The sequence below is a fragment of the Schistocerca gregaria genome, chromosome 5, assembly GCF_023897955.1.
Source record: "Schistocerca gregaria isolate iqSchGreg1 chromosome 5, iqSchGreg1.2, whole genome shotgun sequence".
NCBI lineage: Eukaryota > Metazoa > Arthropoda > Insecta > Orthoptera > Acrididae > Schistocerca > Schistocerca gregaria.
In genome coordinates, this window is record NC_064924.1 from 379,830,854 (window position 1) to 379,854,638 (window position 23,785).

The 23,785-nt window shown below is 42.6% G+C and overlaps 1 protein-coding gene across 1 annotated transcript in view; it reads left to right on the forward strand.

Annotated features, from left to right (window-relative positions):
* LOC126272859 (probable cytochrome P450 6a14) overlaps positions 1 to 23,785 on the forward strand; it is a 117,389-nt gene that overhangs the window by 55,585 nt on the left and 38,019 nt on the right. Inside the window, exons 2-3 of the mRNA XM_049976073.1 lie at positions 6,445 to 6,898; positions 15,155 to 15,409. Coding sequence (XP_049832030.1) covers positions 6,455 to 6,898; positions 15,155 to 15,409 — 699 coding nt within the window. The 5' untranslated portion in view covers positions 6,445 to 6,454. The remainder of the gene's footprint in view (positions 1 to 6,444; positions 6,899 to 15,154; positions 15,410 to 23,785) is intronic.

Here is a 23,785-nt window from a genome sequence, read left to right on the forward strand (position 1 = left end):
CTCGATTGTTTTCATCCGGTTGATCCTACAGATCGGTTTCAGAATGAATGGGAAGTCCGACCACCTGGCCAACTGTTTTCATTCGGTTGCTCCCAAAGGTTGGTTGCGCTCAACAGAATGAATTAAAGATTCAAACAATACGTAAAACTAAATCCGAAAGCGTCGATTGTTTTTTAGCAAACGAATGAATCGATTGTGTTCATTCGGTTGTTCCATCACTAAGAGACGGTCCAGCGAAGCAAGTGGTGGAAACATACGGATTCACTACCGCTGTGAATGGCGAAGACGCAGGCATCAGCGGTCAAGGTCATACTGTGTGTTATTTGGGGCTACCGTCGTTTGTACCTAACTGATTATGCTTGTAAGGGGGCAAACTTTCACAGAAGCATACAACCGAAATCCCCTGAAGAGGTTACATTACGCTGTCAAGACACCTTGCTGATTTTTCCACGAACAATACGAGACTGGAATAGAAGGGAGAACCGATAGAGGTACTCAGGGTACCCTCCGCCACACACCGTCAGGTGGCGTGCGGAGTATGGATGTAGATGTAGATGTAGATTCTGCGTGTAACACATTCACACCAGTTGCTTCTTTGGGTTACACGTTTTCACCCCTCCCCCCCCCCCCCCCCCCCTCCGCCATTCTGACATGGCAATCAGTTCAGTGATTTGGACGAAGAAACCATAGCGTGATCGGTTTCCAGAACGAGAGCGAGGTGATTATTGAGGTAGAACACATTTCCTAAAGAGTTAAACTGCGGTCCTCCACAGTAAAGATCTCTGCCAATTCATCCAGCGTGTCGTACTGAAGGGTGACTAACACCAACTTTCATTTTTTTCAAGGTGATAATTAAGGTTTTAGTTTTACAACTACTCCGCATACACGTACATCGTTGCAGTATAGAGGGTGGTCCATTGATAGTGACCGGGCCAAATATCTCACGAAATAAGCATCAAACGAAAACACTACAAGGAACGAAACTCTTCTAGCTTGAAGGGGGAAACTAGATGGCGCCATTAATGGCCCACTAGATGGCGATGCCACAGGTCAAACGGATATCAATTGCGCTTTTTTAAAAAATAGGAACCCTCATTTTTATTACATATTAGTGTCGTACGTAAAGAAATATGAATGTTTTAGTTGGACCACATTTTTCGCTTTGTGATAGATGGCGCTGTAATAGTCACAAAAATATAATTACGTGGCATCACGTAACATTCCGCCAGTGCGGACGGTATTTGCTTCGTGATACATTACCCGTGTTAAAATGGACTGTTTACCAATTGCGAAAATGGTCGATACCGTGTTGATGTATGGCTATTGTGATCAAAATGCCCAACTGGCGTGTGCAATGTACGCTGCTCGGTATCCTGGACGACATCATCCAAGTGTCCGGGACCGTTCGTCTGATAGTTACGCTATTTAAGGAAACAGGAAGTGTTCCGCCACATGTGAAATGTCAACCACGACCTGCGTCAAATGATGATACCCAAGTAGGTGTTTTGGCTTGCTGTCGCTGCTAATCCGCATATCAGTAGCAGACAAATCGCGCAAGAATCGGGAATCTCAAAAACGTCGCTGTTGAGAGGAATGTCGTTACAGTATTGCCAAATGCACTGAAGTTGACGGACATGCGTTCTCAGAAATGATAAGTTCACAAATGTTCATGTATCACATTGGAACAACCGAAATAAAATGTTCAAAAGTACCTACGTTCTGTATTTTAATTTAAAAACCTACCTGTTACCAACTGCTCGTCTAAAATTGTGAGCCATATTTTTGTGTTTATCCATCTGTCACAAAGCGAAAAAAGTGTTTCAACTAAAACTTTCATATTTCTTTACGTACTACACGAATATGTAATGGGGTTTCCTATTTAATAAAATCGCAGTTGATATCCGTTGTCCTATGGCAACGCCATCTAGAGGGCCAACCATAGCGCCATCTGGTTTCCCCCTTCAAGCTAGACAAGTTTCGTTCATTGTAGTTTTTTCGTTTGACGCTTATTTCGTGAGATATCTGGCCCAGTCATGATCAGTAGACCACCCTGTATACCATGACTGAATATATTAACATACAATTCGATTACATGAGAAATTTTATCGTTAGACACCTCCGCGTGTGGCGTTTAACGTTGTAAAAGAGAATTACAATGTATAAAGTGTTTATCTTCAGAGTTCTGAGGGGTGACTTTCACATCAGCGCATTTTCCAACAGTCTATGTACGGAGCGGAGCTTTCTCCCTCCCATCCATACATATAATTTACAGGTACTCAATCAACAGTGGGTAATAAACCAAAGTAACAAAAAAGAGTTTAGTCTCAGAGAGTTTACAGTTTTTTTTTAGCTCAATTTCGTGAAACGTTCCGTTAAAACAACAGGACTTGGAGGTTGTGATTGATGCAAAAATTATTCACAGATGATTTGTTCCAATTTACGTTGGAGATCTTCAGATATCTAGAGTCCCTACTGAAAAACTACGCTGTTTTGGCAGACTTCAAGAAAGGAGCCCAAGTGATATTAGTTTTGATATAGTTTCCTTATTAGCGTTGATTTCTACGAGCGAAACTGGTTCACAAGATATTTTTCTGGTGCAGGTAGGAGCTTGGTCTTACTAAATCGTGAATCTCTATTTTCTTCTTTTTCTTCCACCTGTTCTTTCTTTCTTCCTAGGATAAAGTCTGTTTCCTTCAGTGTACCTCAGTCTACCCTGAGGTTAAAGTTTCACCGTTTCCTTGGACGGCCAATATTTCTTTTATCAGCCGGTGATATGTTTCTTAAGATTTTCACAATCTTCCTTTCATTCACCATGCATAAGTGTTCCTTCCACTCACGCTTTCTCGAATCTATCCATTCATTAGTGGAGTCCAATTTACAACCTTATCTAATGCTTTCATTTCTCTCTGTCTTTCAGTGTCACCCCTGTAATCCTTCGTAGAAGTTTGATTTCCGTGGGTTCCAAAAGTTTCTTAGCTTTAGATGTTTCCGGTCTTGTCTCAGCTGTGTATGTCATAACTGGTTGTTTTGTATATTCTTACTTTTGCATATCTTCCTGTATTCTCGTTTTTTTCCAAATAGTATCACTTAAACACCCTGTTACTTTGTTTACTTCTGTTACTTGTTCTATAACTTCGTTTTCACCATTTCCACTGCTGAACAGTTAAATACAACGTATTTAGATGTCATTATCATTTTGCCATCCACTTCCACTTTGCGTGTAAATGGTTCCACAGACGTCGCCATACATTTCGTTTTGAGTGTATACGCACACATTTAGGGTTTGGCTGCCACACTGCATATGTGTAAAATTTTCACTGTTTGCGAGTAAAAGTGAATCGTCAGTATAACAAATTATTTTAATTTCTTCATCCCCCATTCTATAACCACTTCCAGCCAATACCTTCTTTATCACTGGCTCAAAGAGTCATTTTGAGTGACATTGTCTAGTACCACTATTAACTGCTATGGAGCTAGTTAATCTGTAAACAGTTTTTGCCTGGATATAGTTGTTACAATAAATGTCTTCAAGCGAGCTTGAAGAGTCACATTGTCTAATACCACTATTAACTGCAACGCAGCTAGTCAATCTGGAACCAATCGTCGAATGAATGTAGTCGTTGGGATAAATGTACGGGGCGATAATGTTCAATTTGTGATGAGCCAGTTTGTTTTAGTAAAACTATTCTGTTTGCATTGGAACTCCTCAATAAGATTTTTGTATTTCTTGTAGATAAGTATCCCTACTGCTGATAAAGGTCTTATCTGCTTCTGTTCTCCACTATACATGTGTAAATACTGATCATATTGCTTCCACCCCTTCCCTTTCTATTTTTGTCTCTTGGGTAGTACATACTGAGATTTCACGACTTTTCGATTCTTGTATAAGCTTTTGGTCTTTGAAATTAAGGGTTTTATATTCCACGTTCAAATCCTCAGTCCATTTTTATTTTTCCATGTCTTAGACCTTTTCCTAACCTTGATCGTCATATTTACGGTCCTTTCTGAGGTCCAGTACCGGTACTCTGAGCAGTGAAATTACACCATCGGTAGACCGCTGGCCTGGCTATCGGTGGTTCTGTTTTCAAGATTTTCCTTTCCCTCAGCTGGCTGTTTTTACCACAGCTAAGGAGCATAACGTACTCCACCAGCCGTTATTTCTGAGTTCTGGCGTCTCCTAGCCTTTAGTGCTTCCACATCTTTCATCCTGCATGACAGCAGGTTGCGCTTATTTTTAATTCAGGATTTTCTACTGTTAGCCTTTTGTGATCCAACACCCAAGGCAACAGCTTCGAGGGTCTGAATTGAGGACAAGAAAAAAAGACCCCCTTGGACCTCGAAACCTAAGAGTTGGCGGAGAGAGGCCGATAGGAAACGAAATAGGAGTTTGACACCAGTAAGAGTAAGTAATGTCAAACTCAGCTCGGGGCTCCACACTTGCTAACCCACGTACTCCCAAGATGGGAGCCCCCTAAGGGGAATCTCTATTTTTAAATACACAAAATGAATTCCACGAGCGAACTGATGTGGTTGTCATTCGGATTCCTCTTAGTCCACCTATTTCCAATTATTATATGGAGGTTGTTGAACAATGAGCTCTTCTGCAGCCAATGAAAGATCTCCTATGTAAGTCGTATCACTATGGGTTTGATGGTTTCATAATAAAGTCATAGGATGAATAGCAGTATTGTAGAAAAATACAGGTATTCTAGCAGTTGAAACGGAATGGAAGAGCTAGTTAAATAAAATGAAATACGGTTGCTGACTTTTTGTAGAGTCTAATTATAACTATAGATTACTTGAAATCGAGAATTATTAGATTACTTGAAATCAAGGATGATGTTACCTGTCGGAATGTCGGGGACAACTATAAGTATTTGGGATTATGGAGCTAACTGTGGTGCCTTCCATACAATCCACAAAGCCCCTCCAAGGGCACTTGATATTTATAAGCATTTGATAGTTCCCATTCAGATGGGGACGAAACTTAGGTGCATAATTTCATTCATCGACCACAGTATTCTCAGCTGTTGGTGGAAGCCTTCCTTCCGATACTGCATATAACCTCGTTACTTTCCCATAGTCACGATTAATCAGCAGCACACATTTACACTGATCAGCCAGCACATTATGACCACCTATATAATAGCTAATATGTCCACCTTTGGCACAGATAACAGTGGCGACGCTTCGTGGCATGGAAGCAATGATGATTTGGTAGGTCGCTAAAGGGACTTGGCGCCACATCTGCACACGTCACCTAATTCCCGTCAATTCCGGGGAGGGGGCTATGAGCTCTGACACTACGTTCAATCATGTTCCAGATTTCTTCCATCAGGTTCAAATCTGGCGGGTTGGGGGCCAGAACGTCAAATGGAACGTGCCACTGTATTCCTCGAACCACTCCACCACACTCCTGGCCTTGTGACAAGGCGTACTGTCATGCTGAAAGATGCTACTGCTATAGTGAAACATACTCGCTGTGAAGGAGGGCACGTGGCCTGACACCAGTGTATGATATTACTTGCCATCCATGGTGTCTTGCACAATATCCACTGCACCCATGGATGCCGACGTGAGTGTTTCCCCGACCATAGAGAAGCCGCCACCAGCTTGTATGTACCCCACAGGACAGACGTCATGGAGTTGTTCACCTGGAAGACGGAGGATTTGCGCTCTGTCATCGGCATGACGAACCTGTCGGGATTCATTAGACAATGCCAAGGCTCTGCCACTGCCCCAACGTCCAGTGCTGATGGCCAAGTGCCTATTTCAATCGTAGCTGTTGACGTTATGATGTTGACATTGGCACATGCATAGGTGGTCGGCTGCAGAGGCCCATCGTAGGGATGTTCGGTGCACTTTGTGTTCACACACACTTGTACTCTACACAACATTAAAATCTGATGTTAGTTCCGCCACAGTTCTCCGCCTGTCGTGTTTCACCAGTATGCTCAGCCTACAACGTCCGACATCTGTAATGAGGGATGGTCGTCAAATCCCTTGACGTCTGGACCAGGTTTCAACTTGGTTTCGCTATGTGCTGAAGACACATTTCAAACCTCTCCTCGGACACCCAACAAACAGTGCCAAGCCTGCAGGCCATTACAATCTGCCCTCGGTCAAACTCAGGCAGATCGCTCCCCTTTCCGTTTCTACACACGGTCAGCCGGCTCACTGATACTACATGCACCATGTGTGTGTCTGACTAGCAGGGTTGGCAGGTGATGCTGCTATCGCCTGGATGGGTTTATATCTATAGTAGGTCGGTGGTCATAATATTATGGCTGATCAGTGACTGAGGCACTGCGCTACTACAGTGACAAGTGAGTATTCGTTTCGAAAACTGTTTGTAGAGAGGTGGTGGGCTTGTACTTGGTTACCGTCGATTGTTAGCTCCCCAAAGCAAGATAGCGATGCGCAATGTGCAATGTGCTGTTGCAGACTCGTCGAGATGCTGCAGCTGTTGGCAGCCCTGGTGGCCGCTTGCGCCGCGGTGGCGCTGTACGCCTACTACTGCTGGAGCTATTGGCCGCGACGGGGAATCCCGTATATCCCGGGGGCCCCCTTCCCATTTGGACACGCGTGGCGCGCCATGCTGTTCCAGCGCTACATCGGCGACATCTGCTGCGATCTCTACAGTGCGGTGCCGCCCTCCGAACCGATGGTTGGAATCTACATGTTTACCAAGCCTGGAATCGTCGTCAAGGACCCAGAGCTCATCAAGAGCATGCTCGTCAAGGACTTCCAGCACTTCCACGATCGCGGCCTTTACGTCAACGAAGATGTCGACCCACTCACTGGACACTTGGTCTTTATGGCTGGTGAAAGATGGCGTTTGCTAAGAAACAGGCTGACACCTACGTTCACATCAGGGAAGATGAAGATGATGTTTCCGGTAAGTCTGTATACATCTCGCTCACTGCCTGCAGCGTAATGCTATCTCAGAAATCTTAGGAAATTGTTGACGGATGGGAAAATTGGTTGTATAAGTACAGCTTTGAAAACCATTACTGTCATTGTATATGTAACAGCTCTGCATTCTGAACGGCAATAATACACTGTATATGTCGAACAAGCCACAGACCTTACTCTGCATACAAAAACCAAGTACATTTATACATGAACTAGTCCTTCATTTTTTTGTCTACGACTTAACGTTCCAGAATTGAATAAATATACGCTATCTAACACAAATGTGAAGCCCCTTACAGGTGAGGAGGAAATGATGGGAAACTTCACAGGTTGAGAGCATATGTTGTGCTGATAGTTTTTATTTTAGCTATAGGCACAGGCATGGTAGACTCTTTGAATGATGCTGTCGCCATTTGACTTCAACAATTTTTATTTTGTTGTTGTACGATCCAGATTTCGGCCTTAGCTACCTTGTTCTCTAATACACCACAGATTGCATGGTGCACCGTGATGTCTCTCAGGCGATCTTTAGAGAATCGTTTCATGAATGTCCACGTCAGTTGTTGTGCCTTAGCAAGTGGCGTGTACCTGTTTATTGGTGGGCAGTTTCATATAACAGCTGTGATGTAGGGACCAGAAATGATAGTCTATAATATATTTAGGCGTTCTAGAGACATTCTCACATCTACTAATGACAAATCTGGGCTGTATGACCAGATATGCTTTATCGACAAGGACTTGTATTTTGTACAAGTCTGGTGTATTTTGATGAATAAATAACGCAAAGAAGCATGGTATTTATGTACTATTTTTCATGGTTGCCGTCTTTCCTGTTTTTGTGATTTGTGTCCTATTGTTTATTCCAGTTTTTGTTCTTGGAAATGGTCAAACACCGAAATTTGGATCGTATAACAGTAAAATAAAAATTTTTGGCGTCAATGGCGGCAGGCGTCATTATAAAAAGTGAGATGTTGTTCCAGTGTTTGCAAAATGGAGTAAAATTTACTAACAATTGGCAGTAGAAATCCAGTACGACATTGAGCCCCTCTGATTCGCTTCGGAAGAGTGTCGTAAGCTTCTGTGTCCTCTCTGGAGGCAATGTCGGCCCACAATTTCTAACTGGTCCTTTATATCCTGGCTCTGGCTCTGGGTTGGCGCAGCCATTCTAGCTCGTCTCACATCTGCTCTAATGGAGGCCTATCTCGGGATCTTGTTGGCCACATGAGCACGTCAAGTGGTCGCATACAGTTCATAGAGACATATGTCATGTGTATACGAGCATTGTACTGTTGAGAAATGTTACCACTATATTCTCGCGTGAGGGCCTGCACTTGAGGACTACATATGTACGTGACGTACTTTTGTGGCGTCAGAATTCCTTCAGTCTCTACCAGCCGAGGCCTGATGGCTCCCATGAGGAACGCTGCTAAGCCTCCCCAAAACATTGTAAGGATGGAGACTTCTCGCCAGCTTCTTGCAATACCATTCAACAGCAGTCGATGCTTTCCGGCCGCTCGAGATTAGCCGAACGGTCTCCACGCTGCAGTCAGGGACTGTGCGGCTGGTCCAGGCGGAGGTTCGAGTCCTCCCTCGGGCTTGGGTGTGTGTGTTTGTCCTTAGGACAATTTAGGTTAAGTAGAGTGTACGCTTTGGGATTGATGACCTTAGCAGTTAAGTCCCATTAGATTTCACACACATTTGAACACTCCAAATGCAGCCGCTTGTGTTGTGGTGTTAACGGCAACGTATGTGTGGAAAGACAATTGCCTCGTCCGGCTGCTGCTAGTCTCCGACCGCTGGTGCAGGTTCAAACGGAATGTTGCTCAGAGTCCATTACTTGTTCTCAAGCGCAGATGAGAAGGGGTTACGATGTGTTTGGTGACCAATTTAGCATTACTCCTTTGTGGGGGTCAGATGTGGTTGACCGCAACCCTGACGACGAGTGTGCCTGCGCTCACGTTTACATGAAGTACAACATCTGATCACTAACAAATCCGATGGCCCAACTAACTTGGTTATCGTTCGAGTCGAGAAGCCGCCTAAATGGAGACCCAAAATGAGGCCCTCTTCAAACTCTTGTCTGATGTGGATATGTTGTCTCGCACGAGTATGTGACTTCCCCGTATACTTCACAATGAGTTGCTCAACATCTGGCATTTTCAAGCCCCTTATGTAATCTACCAGGCCTGGTAATAAGGCTAAACACGATCAACACTAATGCACTCTGTTGTACTTTCTACCTGCCATAAAGAATGGCGACTGTAATCATTTACATACCTGCCGAATGTGTGTATATGAATGGCGTTACGTACAGACAGCTGACAGGAGCAAACATTTTGCGCCAGAGCTGCACATGTGTTTAGTGATCTGCTGAAGTGCTGACGATAAAGAAGCATAATATCATTGCTGAGTGTTATACCAAGCACAATTCTTGCTAAACTTGTGCTTAACTTTTTGTACAAGCGTTTGTGGAGGGAACTTTTTGGCTAAACCTCGAGGAAGATTCTACAGTGCAAAACTCATACGTACACTGAGACCAACAAACTCTATACTGAAGAAAAACTATGATCATGAGAAACGAGTCTTAGAAAATATGAATAATACAAAAGTGAAACAAAGCCTACAGCAAGCTGTGACGAAATCGTAACGTCGATTATCAGTGCAGTTGTGAAAGCACAGTGAAGCATAGTGAAGCATTGAAACCACGGTGTTTGTTTTTTTCTTTATTTTTGGCGAAGCCTAATTTAGCAGACCAGGGTTTGTGACCTTTTGCAACACACAACATATTTTATCAGAAAATTTTCAGCAGTATCTTATACAATTTTTAGATTGTTGTTTGATGCTCAGTCTTCGGTTGCCAAATTATGTCGTCCGACTTTTAATGGTGAGCAGTACATCCGAAATTGGTTAATTTATTTGTGAATTTACTGACAGTAGGTGGATGACTTTTTGGAAATTTTCAACAAGATTGAGCAATGGCGCATACTATGTTGCAGCCAAGCGAAAATTTCCGTTATTTTGTATCATTCTTCAGCACAATGAGACGCAGATTTGTCTTCTTGGCTTTCCTGACCACGCACACAAACTCTGCAGTTCAGAACCAAATTTTAGCATTGTATAAATTTAATGTTCTCTGCCCACTGATTTGACACGTTTTTACCATAAACTAATAGTTTCACCTACTCATATGTTCTCATCAACATGTGTCACATGTCGTAATTTTTGTTTCTCCTGCAATTCCCCTCCCAACACCAGTAAAATTTCCACAATATCACGCTAAATGTTCCTAGATGCAGCAATAGATAGTAACAATAATTTTGAATAATTTTCTCTGTTTTCTCCCTGCTTTTAGCTGTTCACGTTTTCATTCTGCCTGATGCTGTTAGATGCAAATAGTTTCAGTAACACGTAACTCTTTCCGCGACGTTGGACCAACACATGCTAGCAGATGTATTTTGTTCATGAAATTCCGCTCCAGTTGGTTTACTCCACGATCGGTTTTGGCTTTTATACTGAACCCATTTTCTAGCGACATCATAAACTCATCCTGTAAATGAATCAAACGTTGTACTTACGATCTAATCAATATTTACATAGTTTACGTAAGTGGAATGTATTCATGTACAGTATAAGCCCAGTAAACAGAAAAATGCCGAGGTGCACAAAAATATGGAAAAACAACACATTACCATGCCTGACACTATGCAGAAAATCGTCGTCGTTAAAACAGTTTCTAGTCATCACGGAATGGATCAATGCAGGGCCTTCATGGTTTTCAAGGGAATATTATACCTTTCGTCCTGCAAAACAGTGGCAAGTTTCATTCAACGATGACGGACGTGGATAGCGATCATGCACCCTTCTCTCCAAATTAGCCTACAAAGGCTCAGTGGCGTTGACATATGGTGACTGGCGACCAGGGAGATGTGACAACTCATCCTCGTGCTTCCAAAACCAGTCCTGGACTATGCGAGCTGTGTGAACAGGGGACCACCACTGGAAAAACAAACACTGAAATATGGGACGCATCTAATCAGCAAAAATAAATGCGAACCTGCAGAGCAGTCATGGGACCCATGGAATACCACGGTATAGCTGCCCAAAACATCAGCGAACCCCCGACATGTATCACTCCTGGGACGTAAACTGGGCCAAAAGTTGGAAACAGTGAACAAGACTCAACCGACGAAATACACTACTGGCCATTAAAATTGCTACACCAAGGAGAAATGTAGATGATAAACGGCTATTCATAGGACAAATATATTATACTAGAACTGACAAGTGATTACATTTACACGCAATTTGGGTGCATAGATCCTGTTAAATCAGTACCCAGAACAACCACCTCTGGCCGTAATAACGGCCATGATACGCCTGGGCATTGTGTCAAAAAGAGCTTGGATGGCGTGCACAGGTACAGCTGTCCATGCAGCTTCAACACGATACCACAGTTCATCAAGAATAGTGAATGGCGTATTGTGACGAGACAGTTTCTCGGCCACCATTGACCAGACGTTTTCAGTTGGTGAGAGATCTGGAGAATGTGCTGGCCAGGGCAGCAGTCGAACATTTTCTGTATCCAGAAATGCCTGTACAGGACCTGCAACATGCGGTCGTGCATTATCTTGCTGAAATGTAGGGTTTCGCAGGGATCGAATGAAGGGTCGAGCCACAGGTCATAACACATCTGAAATGTAACGTCCACTGTTCAAAGTGCCGTCAATGCGAACAAGAGGGGACCGAGACGTGCAACCAATGGCACCCTATACCATCACGCCGGGTGATACGCCAGTATGGCGATGACGAATACACGCTTCCAATGTGCGTTCGCCGCGATGTCGCCAAACATGGATGCAACCATCATCATGATGTAAACAGAACCTGGATTCATCCGAAAAAAATGACGTTTTGCCATCCGTGCACAGAGGTTCGTCGTTGAGTACACCATCGCAGGCGCTCCTGTCTGTGATGCAGCGTCAAGGGTAACCGCAATCATGGTCTTCGAGCCGATAGTCCATGCTGCTGGAAACGTCGTCGAACTGTTCGTGCAGATGGTTGTTGTCTTGCCAACGTCCCCATCAGTTGACTCAGGGATCGAGACGTGGCTGCACGATATGTTACAGCCATGCTGGAAAGATGCCTGTCATCTTGACTGCTAGTGATGCGAGACCATTGGGATCCAGCATGGCGTTCCGTATTACCCTCCTGGGTAACAGCCATTGGATCTCGACCAATGCGAGCAGCAATGTCGCGATACGATAAACCGCAATCGCGATAGGCTACAATCTGACCTTTATCAAAGTCGGAAACGTGATGGTACACATTTCTCCTCCTTACATGAGGCAGCACAACAACGTTTCACCAGGCAACGCCTGTCAACTGTTTGTGTGTGAGAAATAGGTTGGAAACTTTTCGCATGTAAGCACGTTGTAGGTGTTGCTACCGACGCCAACCTTGTGTGAATGCTCTGAAAAGCTAATCATTTCCATATCGCAGCATCTTCTTCCTGTCGGTTAAATTTCGCGTCTGTAGCACGTCATCTTCGTGGTGTAGCAATTTTAATAGCCAGTACCGTAATTCTTCCATTGACCCTCAGTCCACGTTTGACGGATTCTGCACCATACTTTCCTAGTACGGGCATTTGTATCGTTGATGAGTGATTTTGGAAATCCAGCTCGCCTTTCAGTTCCCTAAGTCGGCAGCTCCCTTCATTTTGTTTTTGGTGTTGACAGGGCTCGAGAGTGCGACATTCAGTTCTGCAGTGACTAGCAGCTGCCGTCTTGTTACTTTTCGTCAGAATCCTCTTCAATGATCGTCCGTCAGTATCACTCAACACATACTTCCGTCCGCATTGTGAGTTGGCGGATGGTATTTTTCCGCTTTACGTGAATGCGGTGTGAATCTTGGACTCGGTGCTTCTTGACACACGAAACACTTCGGCTGCCTTGTTTATGAAGCACCCACCATACGAGGTCCGACAAGTTGAGCACGTCAGAATTTACTTTGTCCCGACACAATGCACCCACAACTACGTAGAACACTGTTCTGACCATGACCGACACTTGCAAAGTGTTGAGGACGTGGCACATGTGCCGTTTGTGGTCAAGTACAACAGCGTAGCCTTTAGGCATGCCCAATATCTGGATTCATGTTGAAGCATACATGTCTCGTGTGTTCCATATTGTTGTCCAAGCCCTGAATATTTGCGCTGTGGTGTAGCAAAGTCAACTGATTAAGAAAAGAAGAGTCAGCTCTCCTTGAAAGTGACGCTTCCAATCATATAATGAAAAATGAGTATTTCATGATTAGAAAAACTGCAAATTTTTGACAGATTAAAAATACTGGAATGCTTCGTCATAAAAAGGAATTTTATTTTGACTTGAGAGAAATTTTAAATTGAATGTTTTATCAACGAAAAACTAAAGGTGCTTATGAATGAAAATACACACGACACTTGTGAAACATTCTGTTCTAGAATATTACATTCTCGAATATTACGCCAGTGTCGTGTTTATTTTCATTCATCTGGTCATGGACGCTAAGGACAAGTGAACGAACACCCGAACGTAGCTATAAAATTGCTGAGTTCCGGAAACTGGCGTTTCTTTATGTGTACTGTTCGTTGAGTGTCTTCTCCCTGGACTTTTGCAATGGACAGTGCACTAAACTGTAATCCGAACGGTCGGCCGAGGTGGCCGAGCGGTTCTAGGCGCTACAGTCTGGAACCGCGCGACCGCTACGGTCGCATGTTCGAATCCTGCCTCGGGCATGGATGTGTATGATGTCCTTAGGTTAGTTAGGTTTAAGTAGTTTAGGAAATGAGACACTTAAAGTAGTAAACGAGCAAAATAACTGATGATGGTCTAAGTAGAGAGGATATAAAATGTATACTGGCAATGGCAAGGAAAGCGTTTCTTAAGAAGAGAAATTTGTCAAAATCGAGTATAGATTTAAGTGCCAGGAAGTCATTTCTGAAAGTATTTGTATGGAGTGTAGCCATGTATGGAAGTGAAACATGGACGATAAATAGTTTGGACAAGAAGAGAATAGAAGCTTTTGAAATGTGGTGCTACAGAAGAATGCTGAAGATTAAATGGGTAGATTACATAACTTATGAGGCAGTATTGAATAGGATTGGGGAGAAGAGAAGTTTGTGGCACAACTTGACCAGAAGAAGGGATCGGTTGGTAGGACATGTTCTGAGGCATCAAGGGATCACCAATTTAGTATTGGAGGGCAGCGTGGAGGGTAAAAATCGTAGAGGGAGACCAAGAGACGAATACACTAAGCAGATTCAGAAGGATGTAGGTTGCAGTAGGTACTGGGAGATGAAGAAGCTTGCACAGGATAGAGTAGCATGGAGAGCTGCATCAAACCAGTCTCAGGACTGAAGACTACAACATCAACAACAAGTTCTAGGGGACTGATGACCTCAGAAGTTAAGTCCCATAGTGCTCACAGCCATTTGAACCATTTTTTTGTAATCAGAACCATCGTAGCAAAATACAAAAAGTTTTACTTTGGAGTGGATGAAATCGCAGAAATTATAGGTAAAGCGACAGAATCCTTCGTTTTTAATAAAACAATGCAGTATCTGTGTTAATAATAATATTCATTCCGGGAATCAAGAATATCGACGGTCTTTGCCTGTTAGCGATATCGATACTGGCAAAGTATCAAAATTTGTGGTATAAATGGCCGTATTTCTGATTGCATTGAAGTAGAATCTTAAATTTTGTACAACGTCTTGTGACTAGATACGGCAATCCATTCCTGAGAAAAAGGGATCTTAGAAGACGGACGAACAGGCAGATAGACGAATAACAAATGAAAACTTTTTTCGTGCGACAGGATTACAAATTAAAACTTTTCGGATTTTTTCCCTTGAAATGCCCTGTGAAACCTTGCATCTTGCCAAATTTCATGTTTCTAGGTTAATGGGAACTAAGTTACATGTTTTTTTTAGAGTGAATAGGTGAGTGAATATGTGATATGGATGTCGATATCTTTTGGTTGCATTTATTACAACGCTAAGGGACTACAGATCTTAGTACTGGACATAAATTTCAATTGATACGTCTGCCCCTTCCTCAAAAAAGGGTTTTCAACAGTCGGACAGACAGGCAGACAGACGGACAATAGAGTCATCCTGTAAGGATTCCGTTTTTGCAGATTGAGGTGCAGAACCCTAAAAATCATGTTTGAGAAACAGGAAACAAGCCACTGTCTGTTGCAGACGCTGGAGAAGTGCGCGCGCGAGCTGGTGGAGGTGATGGGCGCTGGCTCCAGAGACGTGGAGTTCTTCGACCTGCTGGCTCGCTACGGCACTGACGTCATCGCTTCCTGCGCCTTCGGTCTCGAGACGCACAGCCTGCAGAACCCCGACCAGGAGTTCCGCAAGTGGGCACGCCGACTCTTCGTCCCCACGCCCGCCCGGGGCCTCATCGGTACCTTCTGCAACATATTCCCCTCTATTGCCAACACCTTTCGGGTGAGTGGTCCACTGATCGTACCCCGGTGCATTAAGATATAGTTTGCCGAAGGTAGTGCTCTGCTACCCCTAGGAGCTGACCCGATTGTCATGTCTCTGGTTCACTAAAAAGTATAGTAATTATTTACATATTAAACGTAAAACATCAATGACGACTGCCTCCGCAACTGCCTCCGTTACGGAAGGACCCTGGCTCGATTCTCGGTATCCCTTCAATTTTTTCTGAGTTGAGGAGATCTGGAACGGGGTCCAATCAGCTTCATGGAGCTAGATGAGAAGCTGCTTGAATAAAGAAGCAGTGGTATAGTTACGATGCGTCTACTGGGAATAACGATAACACAGGTTGAGGACACGTTGACCGCATCCCTCACGATCGTGGGTCGCTCCTCGTACTGCCTTGTAGGCAGCAGTCAACCATTCGGAACACGCCTGTCCTTGAATGTTGCTTATGCTTACGTCAATGAACACCATTCTGTCGGTCGGCGAATGTCTTTAGTTGTTAATGACATATTGTCAAAACAAGGAGTTATCACTTACACACACTGTGTCGCTTTAGTGTCAGAGGGCACGGGATCGTAACATAATACTATGAGATAAGATACAAATGGTAGGAAATTAAAAAAGACGATGCGGCGCCGCCGAAGGCCCAAATGTGCACTTGGGCACTGCTGCGAAAAACGCGACACTGATAAAGCGGCCAAAGGCTACCAGCTAACAGCTTAAGATTAACGCTTAGCCATATTGTGCCCCTGCTTCCCCTGGTCATGTCACCGTATAGAGACGGTGAATGTAAACATGTCTGCCTTGATTAGCTATTTTAATTTTGATGTTTTTTTTTTTACAATGGTGACAGTTTCATTCATTGTTTTGTTATATAATGGCGTAAACTTCACATTTTCCACTTTCTTCTTTTGTATTTTTTTATGGTGTCTCTTTAAGAAAAAATAATATCCGTACATTGGGAGCACTTTTACCAACGCTGGCCGCAATTTATGTGTATTTAAAGCATAGCTTTAATCTTTTCTCTTAGTACCTCGGATGTGAGATGACTGTGTGCCAGGTTAAGGGGCTACTTATATATTTTAGAGTTGCTCTCTACTTTTCTCTCAAAGATAAAAATTTTTTGTAAATAAATGTTTCTTAGATTATTATTTTAACTATGGACTATGATTTTTTTGATCGTACGGTGGCCTAAGGATGGTACTGTGCACCTAAACCTGTAGCCATTAAGAAAAATTAGAAATCTTAACCACCGAATAGAACAAATACATTTTTCTGTTGTATTGATCGCTGCTCCAACCGCGGGAATATGTAAATTAGTAACTTGTTTTAATAATGAATAACTTATAGCTTACAGCAATAACACAAGCTTATCTGAAATGGTCTACGTCTACATACATATCTGCAAACCACTGTGAAGAACATAGAAGAGGGTGCTTCCCATTTTACCACGTATTACGATTTCTTCCCATATGGCGAGCGAGGGTACGTTTTAATCCATCCAACCAATTCTTCGCTGTCCACCCTGGGAAGCGGCAGTATATAGCTTGATTCCTCCTTTTATACCGGTTCTTGAACGATTGTAGTTATGTTTTCTCGGGATACTTGGCACCCATCCTCAAGCATCTGCTTGCCTAACAAACCTGTGATTAATATGCCCTGTTCTACTTGGTGTGGGGTTCAACTTGAGCAACTGGCTTTTGCTTTGGTGCTATTGATTTTGCTAGCCAGGAACGTTCCGTTATTTCGCTTTACACCTGTTATGTGTATTTTAAGTATGGATCTAACTCCATATTTTGTATGTTAATTGGAGTTTTATTGTTACACGCTCATATTGCCTTGTGAAGTAATTTTAATAAACGACTACTCAAATTGCACTCTAGCCATTAAATTTACGAATGGCTAGTCATGTTCTGTAGCTATAGTGCCCTCCAGTAGCCTCAGATATTTCTGTAAATACGAGACGCATCCTGCCCATCACCAGCAGTTTTGATTTGATGTGATTTGATTTTATCAGGGAAGCAAAAACAACATTGGTCAAGCCCTCTCCTGCCCCCACCGAAACAGGGTTTATTGTGCGGTATCATTCCCTGTGTCTCTAGCAAAGCTAACGGATGCCATTGAACAGTTCTAAGAGGCCCTTTACCAGTGCTTCGAATATTATGTGTCTCTTAATCTCCAATGCCTCACGTTCGAAGATCAAATGTGATGCGGTTTCCTCGCCCACACCACACATCCTACATTTGGAGTCTTATTCTATTATCCCCATTGTATGTGGTGTTTATTTAAATTCCCATGACCTGTCAATAGTCCAATCATGAGTTTCATTTCTCTCCTGTTTAAGCTCAAGATTGAGATAATTCTCTTAGAACATGGCTTCGGCATCAATACCACGCCGTTTTTGCTTTTGGACCTTAGCCCAATATTCTACATGCTTTCTCCTTGTTCAGTCTCGTAGTTTTATTTTGCTCATCGCCTTGGTGATTGTCAGGACAGGTTTCGGTTCAATAAATGGGGTCATCGCTTCTATCCTGGCCAACCTATAGGTTTACTCATTACTACTAATCCCTGAGTGACGAGGCACCCAAAATAGGTTTACCTTATTGCCTTCCCCAAGCTCTACAAGGACTTTCTGGCATTCTGCCACGAATTTTGATCTTGTTGCAGAGGCTGCCAGTGCTTTCAGGGCTGCTTGGCTGTCTGAATAAACCTCTGTAGCACCTCCGCAAATTCTCCTCCACACACACACCCTGATGGAAGATATTTCTGCTTGAAACACAGTGGCCATCTTCCCTAGAGAGACTGCACTCTCCAGCCTTGGATGCACTCCATACATCCCGGCTCCAACACCTTGGTCTGTTTTCGAGCAGTCAGTGAACCGGACTATGTCCCCAGTCATCATCATCATCAATATTTAAGACTGATTATGCCTTTCAGCGTTCAGTCTGGAGCATACCCCCCTTATAAAATTCCTCCATGATCCCCTATTCAGTGCTAACATTGGTGCTTCTTCTGATGTTAAACTTACTTCAAAATCATTCTTAACCAAATCCAGGTAACTTCTCCTTGGCGTGCCCCGACTCCTCCTACCCTCTACTGCTGAACCCATGAGTCTCTTGGGTAACCTTGCTTCTCCCATGCGTGTGACATGACCCCACCCTCTAAGCCTGTTCGCCCTGACTGCTACATCTATTTTATTTATTTATTGTTTTGTGGGACCAAATTAAGAAGTAGTCTCCATGGTCATGGAACGAGTAAATACATGAAATTATAATACGATATTAGAAACAGATAAAATGAAATATAAAAAAACTTATTCAGGTGACAAGTTGTAAATTTAAATAAAGAAAATCAACAATGTAACACTGGAATTTGCTTAATTTTTGAGCTCTTCCAGGAACTCCTCGACAGAATTGAAGGAGTGAGCCATGAGGAAACTCTTCAGTTTGGATTTAAAAGAGTTTGGGCTACTGCTAAGATTTTTGAGTTCTTGTGGTAGCGTATTGAAAATGGATGCAGCACAATACTGCACTCCTTTCTGCACAAGAGTCAAGAAAGTGCATTTCACATGCAGATTGGATTTGTGCCTAGTATTAACTGAGTGAAAGCTGCTAACTGTTGGGAATAGACTTATATTGCTAACAACAAACGACATTAAAGAAAATATATACTGTGAGTGCAATGTCAGAATTCCCAGACTATTGAATAGGGGTCGACAAGAGGTTCTCGAACTTGCACCAAATTATAGCTCGAACAGCCCGTTTTTGAGCCAAAAATACCCTTTTTGATTCAGAAGAATTACCCCCAAAAATAATACCATACGACATAAGCGTATGAAAATATGCGAAGTAGACTACTTTTCGTGTTGAAGTGTCAATTATTCCAGATACTGTTCTAATGGTAAATAAAGGAGCATTTAGTTTCTGAACAAGATCCTGAACATGGGCTTTCCACAACAGCTTACTATCTCTCCGAACACCTAGGAACTTGAACTGTTCCGTCTCGCTTATCATATGCCCATTCTGTCTGATTAAAATATCAGTTCTTGTTGAATTGTGAGTTACAAACTGTAAAAACTGAGTCTTACTGTGATTTAGCATCAAATTATTTTCCACAAGCCATGAACTTATTTAATGACCTACCTTATTTGATACTGTATCAATGTTACACTAAAGATCCTTCACTATCAAGCTGGTGTCATCAGCAAACAGAAATATTTTTGAATCACCTGTAGTACTAGAAGGCATATCATTTATATAAATAAGAAACACCAGTGGCCCCAGCACCGACCCTTGGGGAACGCCCCACTTAACAGTGTCCCATTGGGACTGAACATCACTACCACTCTCAATATTGCGGAGAATTACCTTCTGCTTTCTGTTCTTAAAGTAAGAGGCGAACCAATTGTAAACTACTCCCGTTACTCCATAATGGTCCAACTTCTGCAGTAATATTTTGTGGTCAACACAGTCAAAAACCTTCGTTAAATCAAAGAAAACACCTAGCGTTCGCAACTTTTTATTTAATCCGTCCAAAACTTCACAGAGAAAAGAGGATATAGCATTTTCAGTTGTTAAACCATTTCTAAAACCAAACTGAATATTTGGCAGCAAATTATGTGAATTTAAATGCTCCAGTAACCTTGTATATACAACCTTCTCGATAACTTTAGCAAACACCGATAGCATAGAAATAGGTCTATAATTGTCAACATTATCCCATTCTCCCTTTTTATAAAGTGGCTTCACTGCCGAGTACTTTAATCGGCCAGGAACCCGACCACTCCTAAAGGAAAAGTTACAGATATGGCTAAGTAGTGGGCTACATAGAACAACACTTCAGTATTCTGCTAGATACACCGCCACATCCGTGAGAGTTCTTGGTCTTTAGTGATTTAATTATTAACTCAATCTCCCTCTTGTCAGTATCATGAAGGAGCATTTCAGGTAACAGTCTCGGAACACTTTTTTCTAAGAGCGCTATATGATTCCCTGTTGGGACTAGGTTTCTATTTAGTTCACCTGTTAATTTCAGAAAGTGATTATTAAATACGGTACAAATACGTGACTTATCAGTAACACGGACGTTCCCACTACGCACTGATGCTATATCCTCTACCTGTCTCTGCAGACCAGCCACTTCTTTTACGGCTGACCATATTGTTTTAATTTTATCGTGAGACTTAGCTATTCTATCTGCATACCACATACTTTTTGCCTTCCTAATAACATTTTAAGCACCTTACAATACTGTTTGTAATGGGCTTTTGCATTTAGATTTTGACTGTTTCTAAGGTTTTGATACAATTGCCACTTTGTTATACAAGATATTCTTATCCCTCTAGTCAGCCACCCAAGCTGCCTGTTTGTGCTAGTTCCCTGTTTTGAACGTTCTAACGGAAAGCAACTTTCAAAGAGCACGAGAAAAGTCTTGAGAAAAGCATTATATTTATCGTCTACTGTATCAGCGCTATAAATATCTTGCCACTCTTGTTCCTTGATAAGGTTTACAAAGGTCTCTACAGCAACTGGATCAGCTTTCCTAAACAGCTGATGATTATATTTAACACGTGTTGCAGCACAAAAATCTTTTAGAGTTAAAATTTGTGCATCATGATCTGAAAAGCCATTCACCTTTTTGCTAACAGAATGCCCTTCTAGTAATGAGGAATGAACAAAAATGTTGTCTATGGTTGTTCTACTGTCCCTGTGCACTCTCGTTGGAAAGAATACGGTTTGCATAAGATTATATGAATTAAGGAGGTCTACCAGCATCCTCTTCCTTGCACAATCACTTATACAATTAATATTGAAGTCACCACATATAACTAATTTTTTGTATTTCCTATAAAGTGAACCAAGAACCTCCTCTAGCTTTAGCAAAAATGTTGTGAAATCGGAGTCTGGGGATCTATAAATAACAACAGTTAGAAGTTTAGCTCCGTTAAATTGAACCACACCTGCCCAACGTTCAAACACCTTTTCAGTGGAGTACTTTGAAACATCAATTGACTCAAATGGGATGCCGTTTTTCACATACATGGCTACTCCCCCACACCGCAAAGAGCTCCTTTTTCTTTGATTTCCTCATTGTGGACACCCTCCTGCCATTGTTCCCATCTACTAGTACCTGCAATCATCCTAGCTACTTTCATATCCGTAACCTCAACCTTGTTGATAACGTAACCTGAATCCACCCAGCTTTCGCTCCCATACAACAAAGTTGGTCGAAAGATTGAACGGTGCACAGATAACTTAGTCTTGGTACTGACTTCCTTCTTGCAGAAGAGAGTAGATCGTAGCTGAGCACTCACTGCATTAGCTTTGCTACACCTCGCTTCCAGTTCTTTCACTATGTTGCCATCCTGTGAGAATATGCATCCTAAGTACTTGAAACCGTCCACCTGTTCCAACTTTGTTCCTCCTATTTGGAACTCAATTCGTTTATATTTCTTTCCCACTGACATTACTTTCGTTTTGGAGATGCTAATCTTCATACTATAGTCCTTACATTTCAGATGAAATATTACTTTTCAAACTTTCAATCGAATCTGCCATCACAACTAAGTCATCCGCATAGGCAAGACTGCCTATTTTGTGTTCACATATCTTAATCTTACCCTCCCAGTCTATTGTTTTCAACATATGATCCATATATAATATGGACAACAGTGGAGACAGGTTGCAGCCTTGTCTTACCCCTGAAACTACTCTGAACCATGAACTCAATTTACTGTCAACTCTAACTGCTGCCTGACTATCCATGTAAAGACCTTTAATTGCTTGCAAAAGTTTGCCTTCTATTCCATAATCTCGTAGAACAGACAATAACTTCCTCCTAGGAGCCCGGTCATATGCCTTTTCTAGATCTATAAAGCATGGATACAATTCCCTGTCCCACTCATAACACTTCTCCATTATTTGCCGTAAGCTAAAGATCTGGTCCTGACAACCTCTAAGAGGCCTAAACCCACCCTGATTTTCATCCAGTTGGTCCTCAACTATTACACGCACTTTCCTTTCAACAATACCTGAGAAGATTTTACCCACAACGCTGATTAAAGACATACTTCTGTAGTTGTTACAATCTTTTCTGTTTCCATGTTTAAAGATTGGTGTGATTACTGCTCTGATGGAACCTGTCCCGACTCCCGGGCCATTTCAGTTATCCTGTGTAGCCATTTAAGACCTTACATTCCACTGTATTTGATGAGTTCCGACTTAATTTCATCCACCCCAGCTGCTTTATGCACTGCAATCTCTTGACCATTTTCTCCACTTCCTCAAATGTGATGCTGTTTCCATCATCATTCCTATCCCATTCTACCTCGAAGTCTGAAACATTACTGATCGTATTTTCACCTTCATTGAGCAACTCTTCAAAATACTGGCACAGAAACCCAAGAGTTGTTTCCCGTTCCTGTTGGCCTCCACATCCTCTCCAAATTTACCCATAACCTTTTCATACCCTTGTGTTCGATTTCCAATCCTGGCGTTAAAAACCCCCATGGGCAGAACACTGTCCTTTTCCTTTACTCTAACAACTACATCACTGAGTGCCTAATAAAAACTATCCATCTTTTCTTGATCTGTCCCTTCACAATGCGAATATACTGACACAATCCTAATTTTCTAGCTCGACACTGTTAAATCTATCCACATTAGTCATTCGTTTACATACCTTATTGCAACTACGCTGGGTTCCATTTCTTTCCTGATGTAAAGCCCTACACCTCATTTTCCTGCTTTGACTCCTGACAGGTAGACCTTGTATTCTCCCACTTCCTCTTCTTTCTTACCCCTTACCAGAATGTCACTAACAGCTAAAACGTCCAGCCCCATCTTACTTGCAGCCTCTGCCAGCGCTACATTCTTCCCAGAGTAGCCCCCATTGATATTAATAGCTTCCCATCTCATTACCATTTGTTTGCCAAGTCGTATGTTAGGAGTCCCTGGTTTGTCAGTTAGAGGTGGGACCTCGTCACCTCCAAAGGTCCGAGGCATTTTGCTCTGATGGTTGCCAGCATCATATTTAAAGTACCAGGGAAGCAGGTTGTTAGCCTGACTTGCCCCGAGTCCCATTGGGTTTTACCCCTAACGGTTGAGGGACTAACCGGTGGATTTGGTAGTCTTTGCCGTATGAGCACAAAGGTGACCACGCCTCAGAATATGTCCGAGATGCCCAGCCTTATTCCAAAGTAATTGGTATCCCGACTGTCGGGGCCACATACTTGGCCACTCATACGTTGCCCGTGGTTCATGAACTAGGACATGACTACAGGAATCCTCACCATGAACCAGCATGGCGTCGAAATTTCTTCTCCCAGAGCTCTCTACTTCCAATTACTACATTGAAAGGCTTACTGAAGTGGATGGG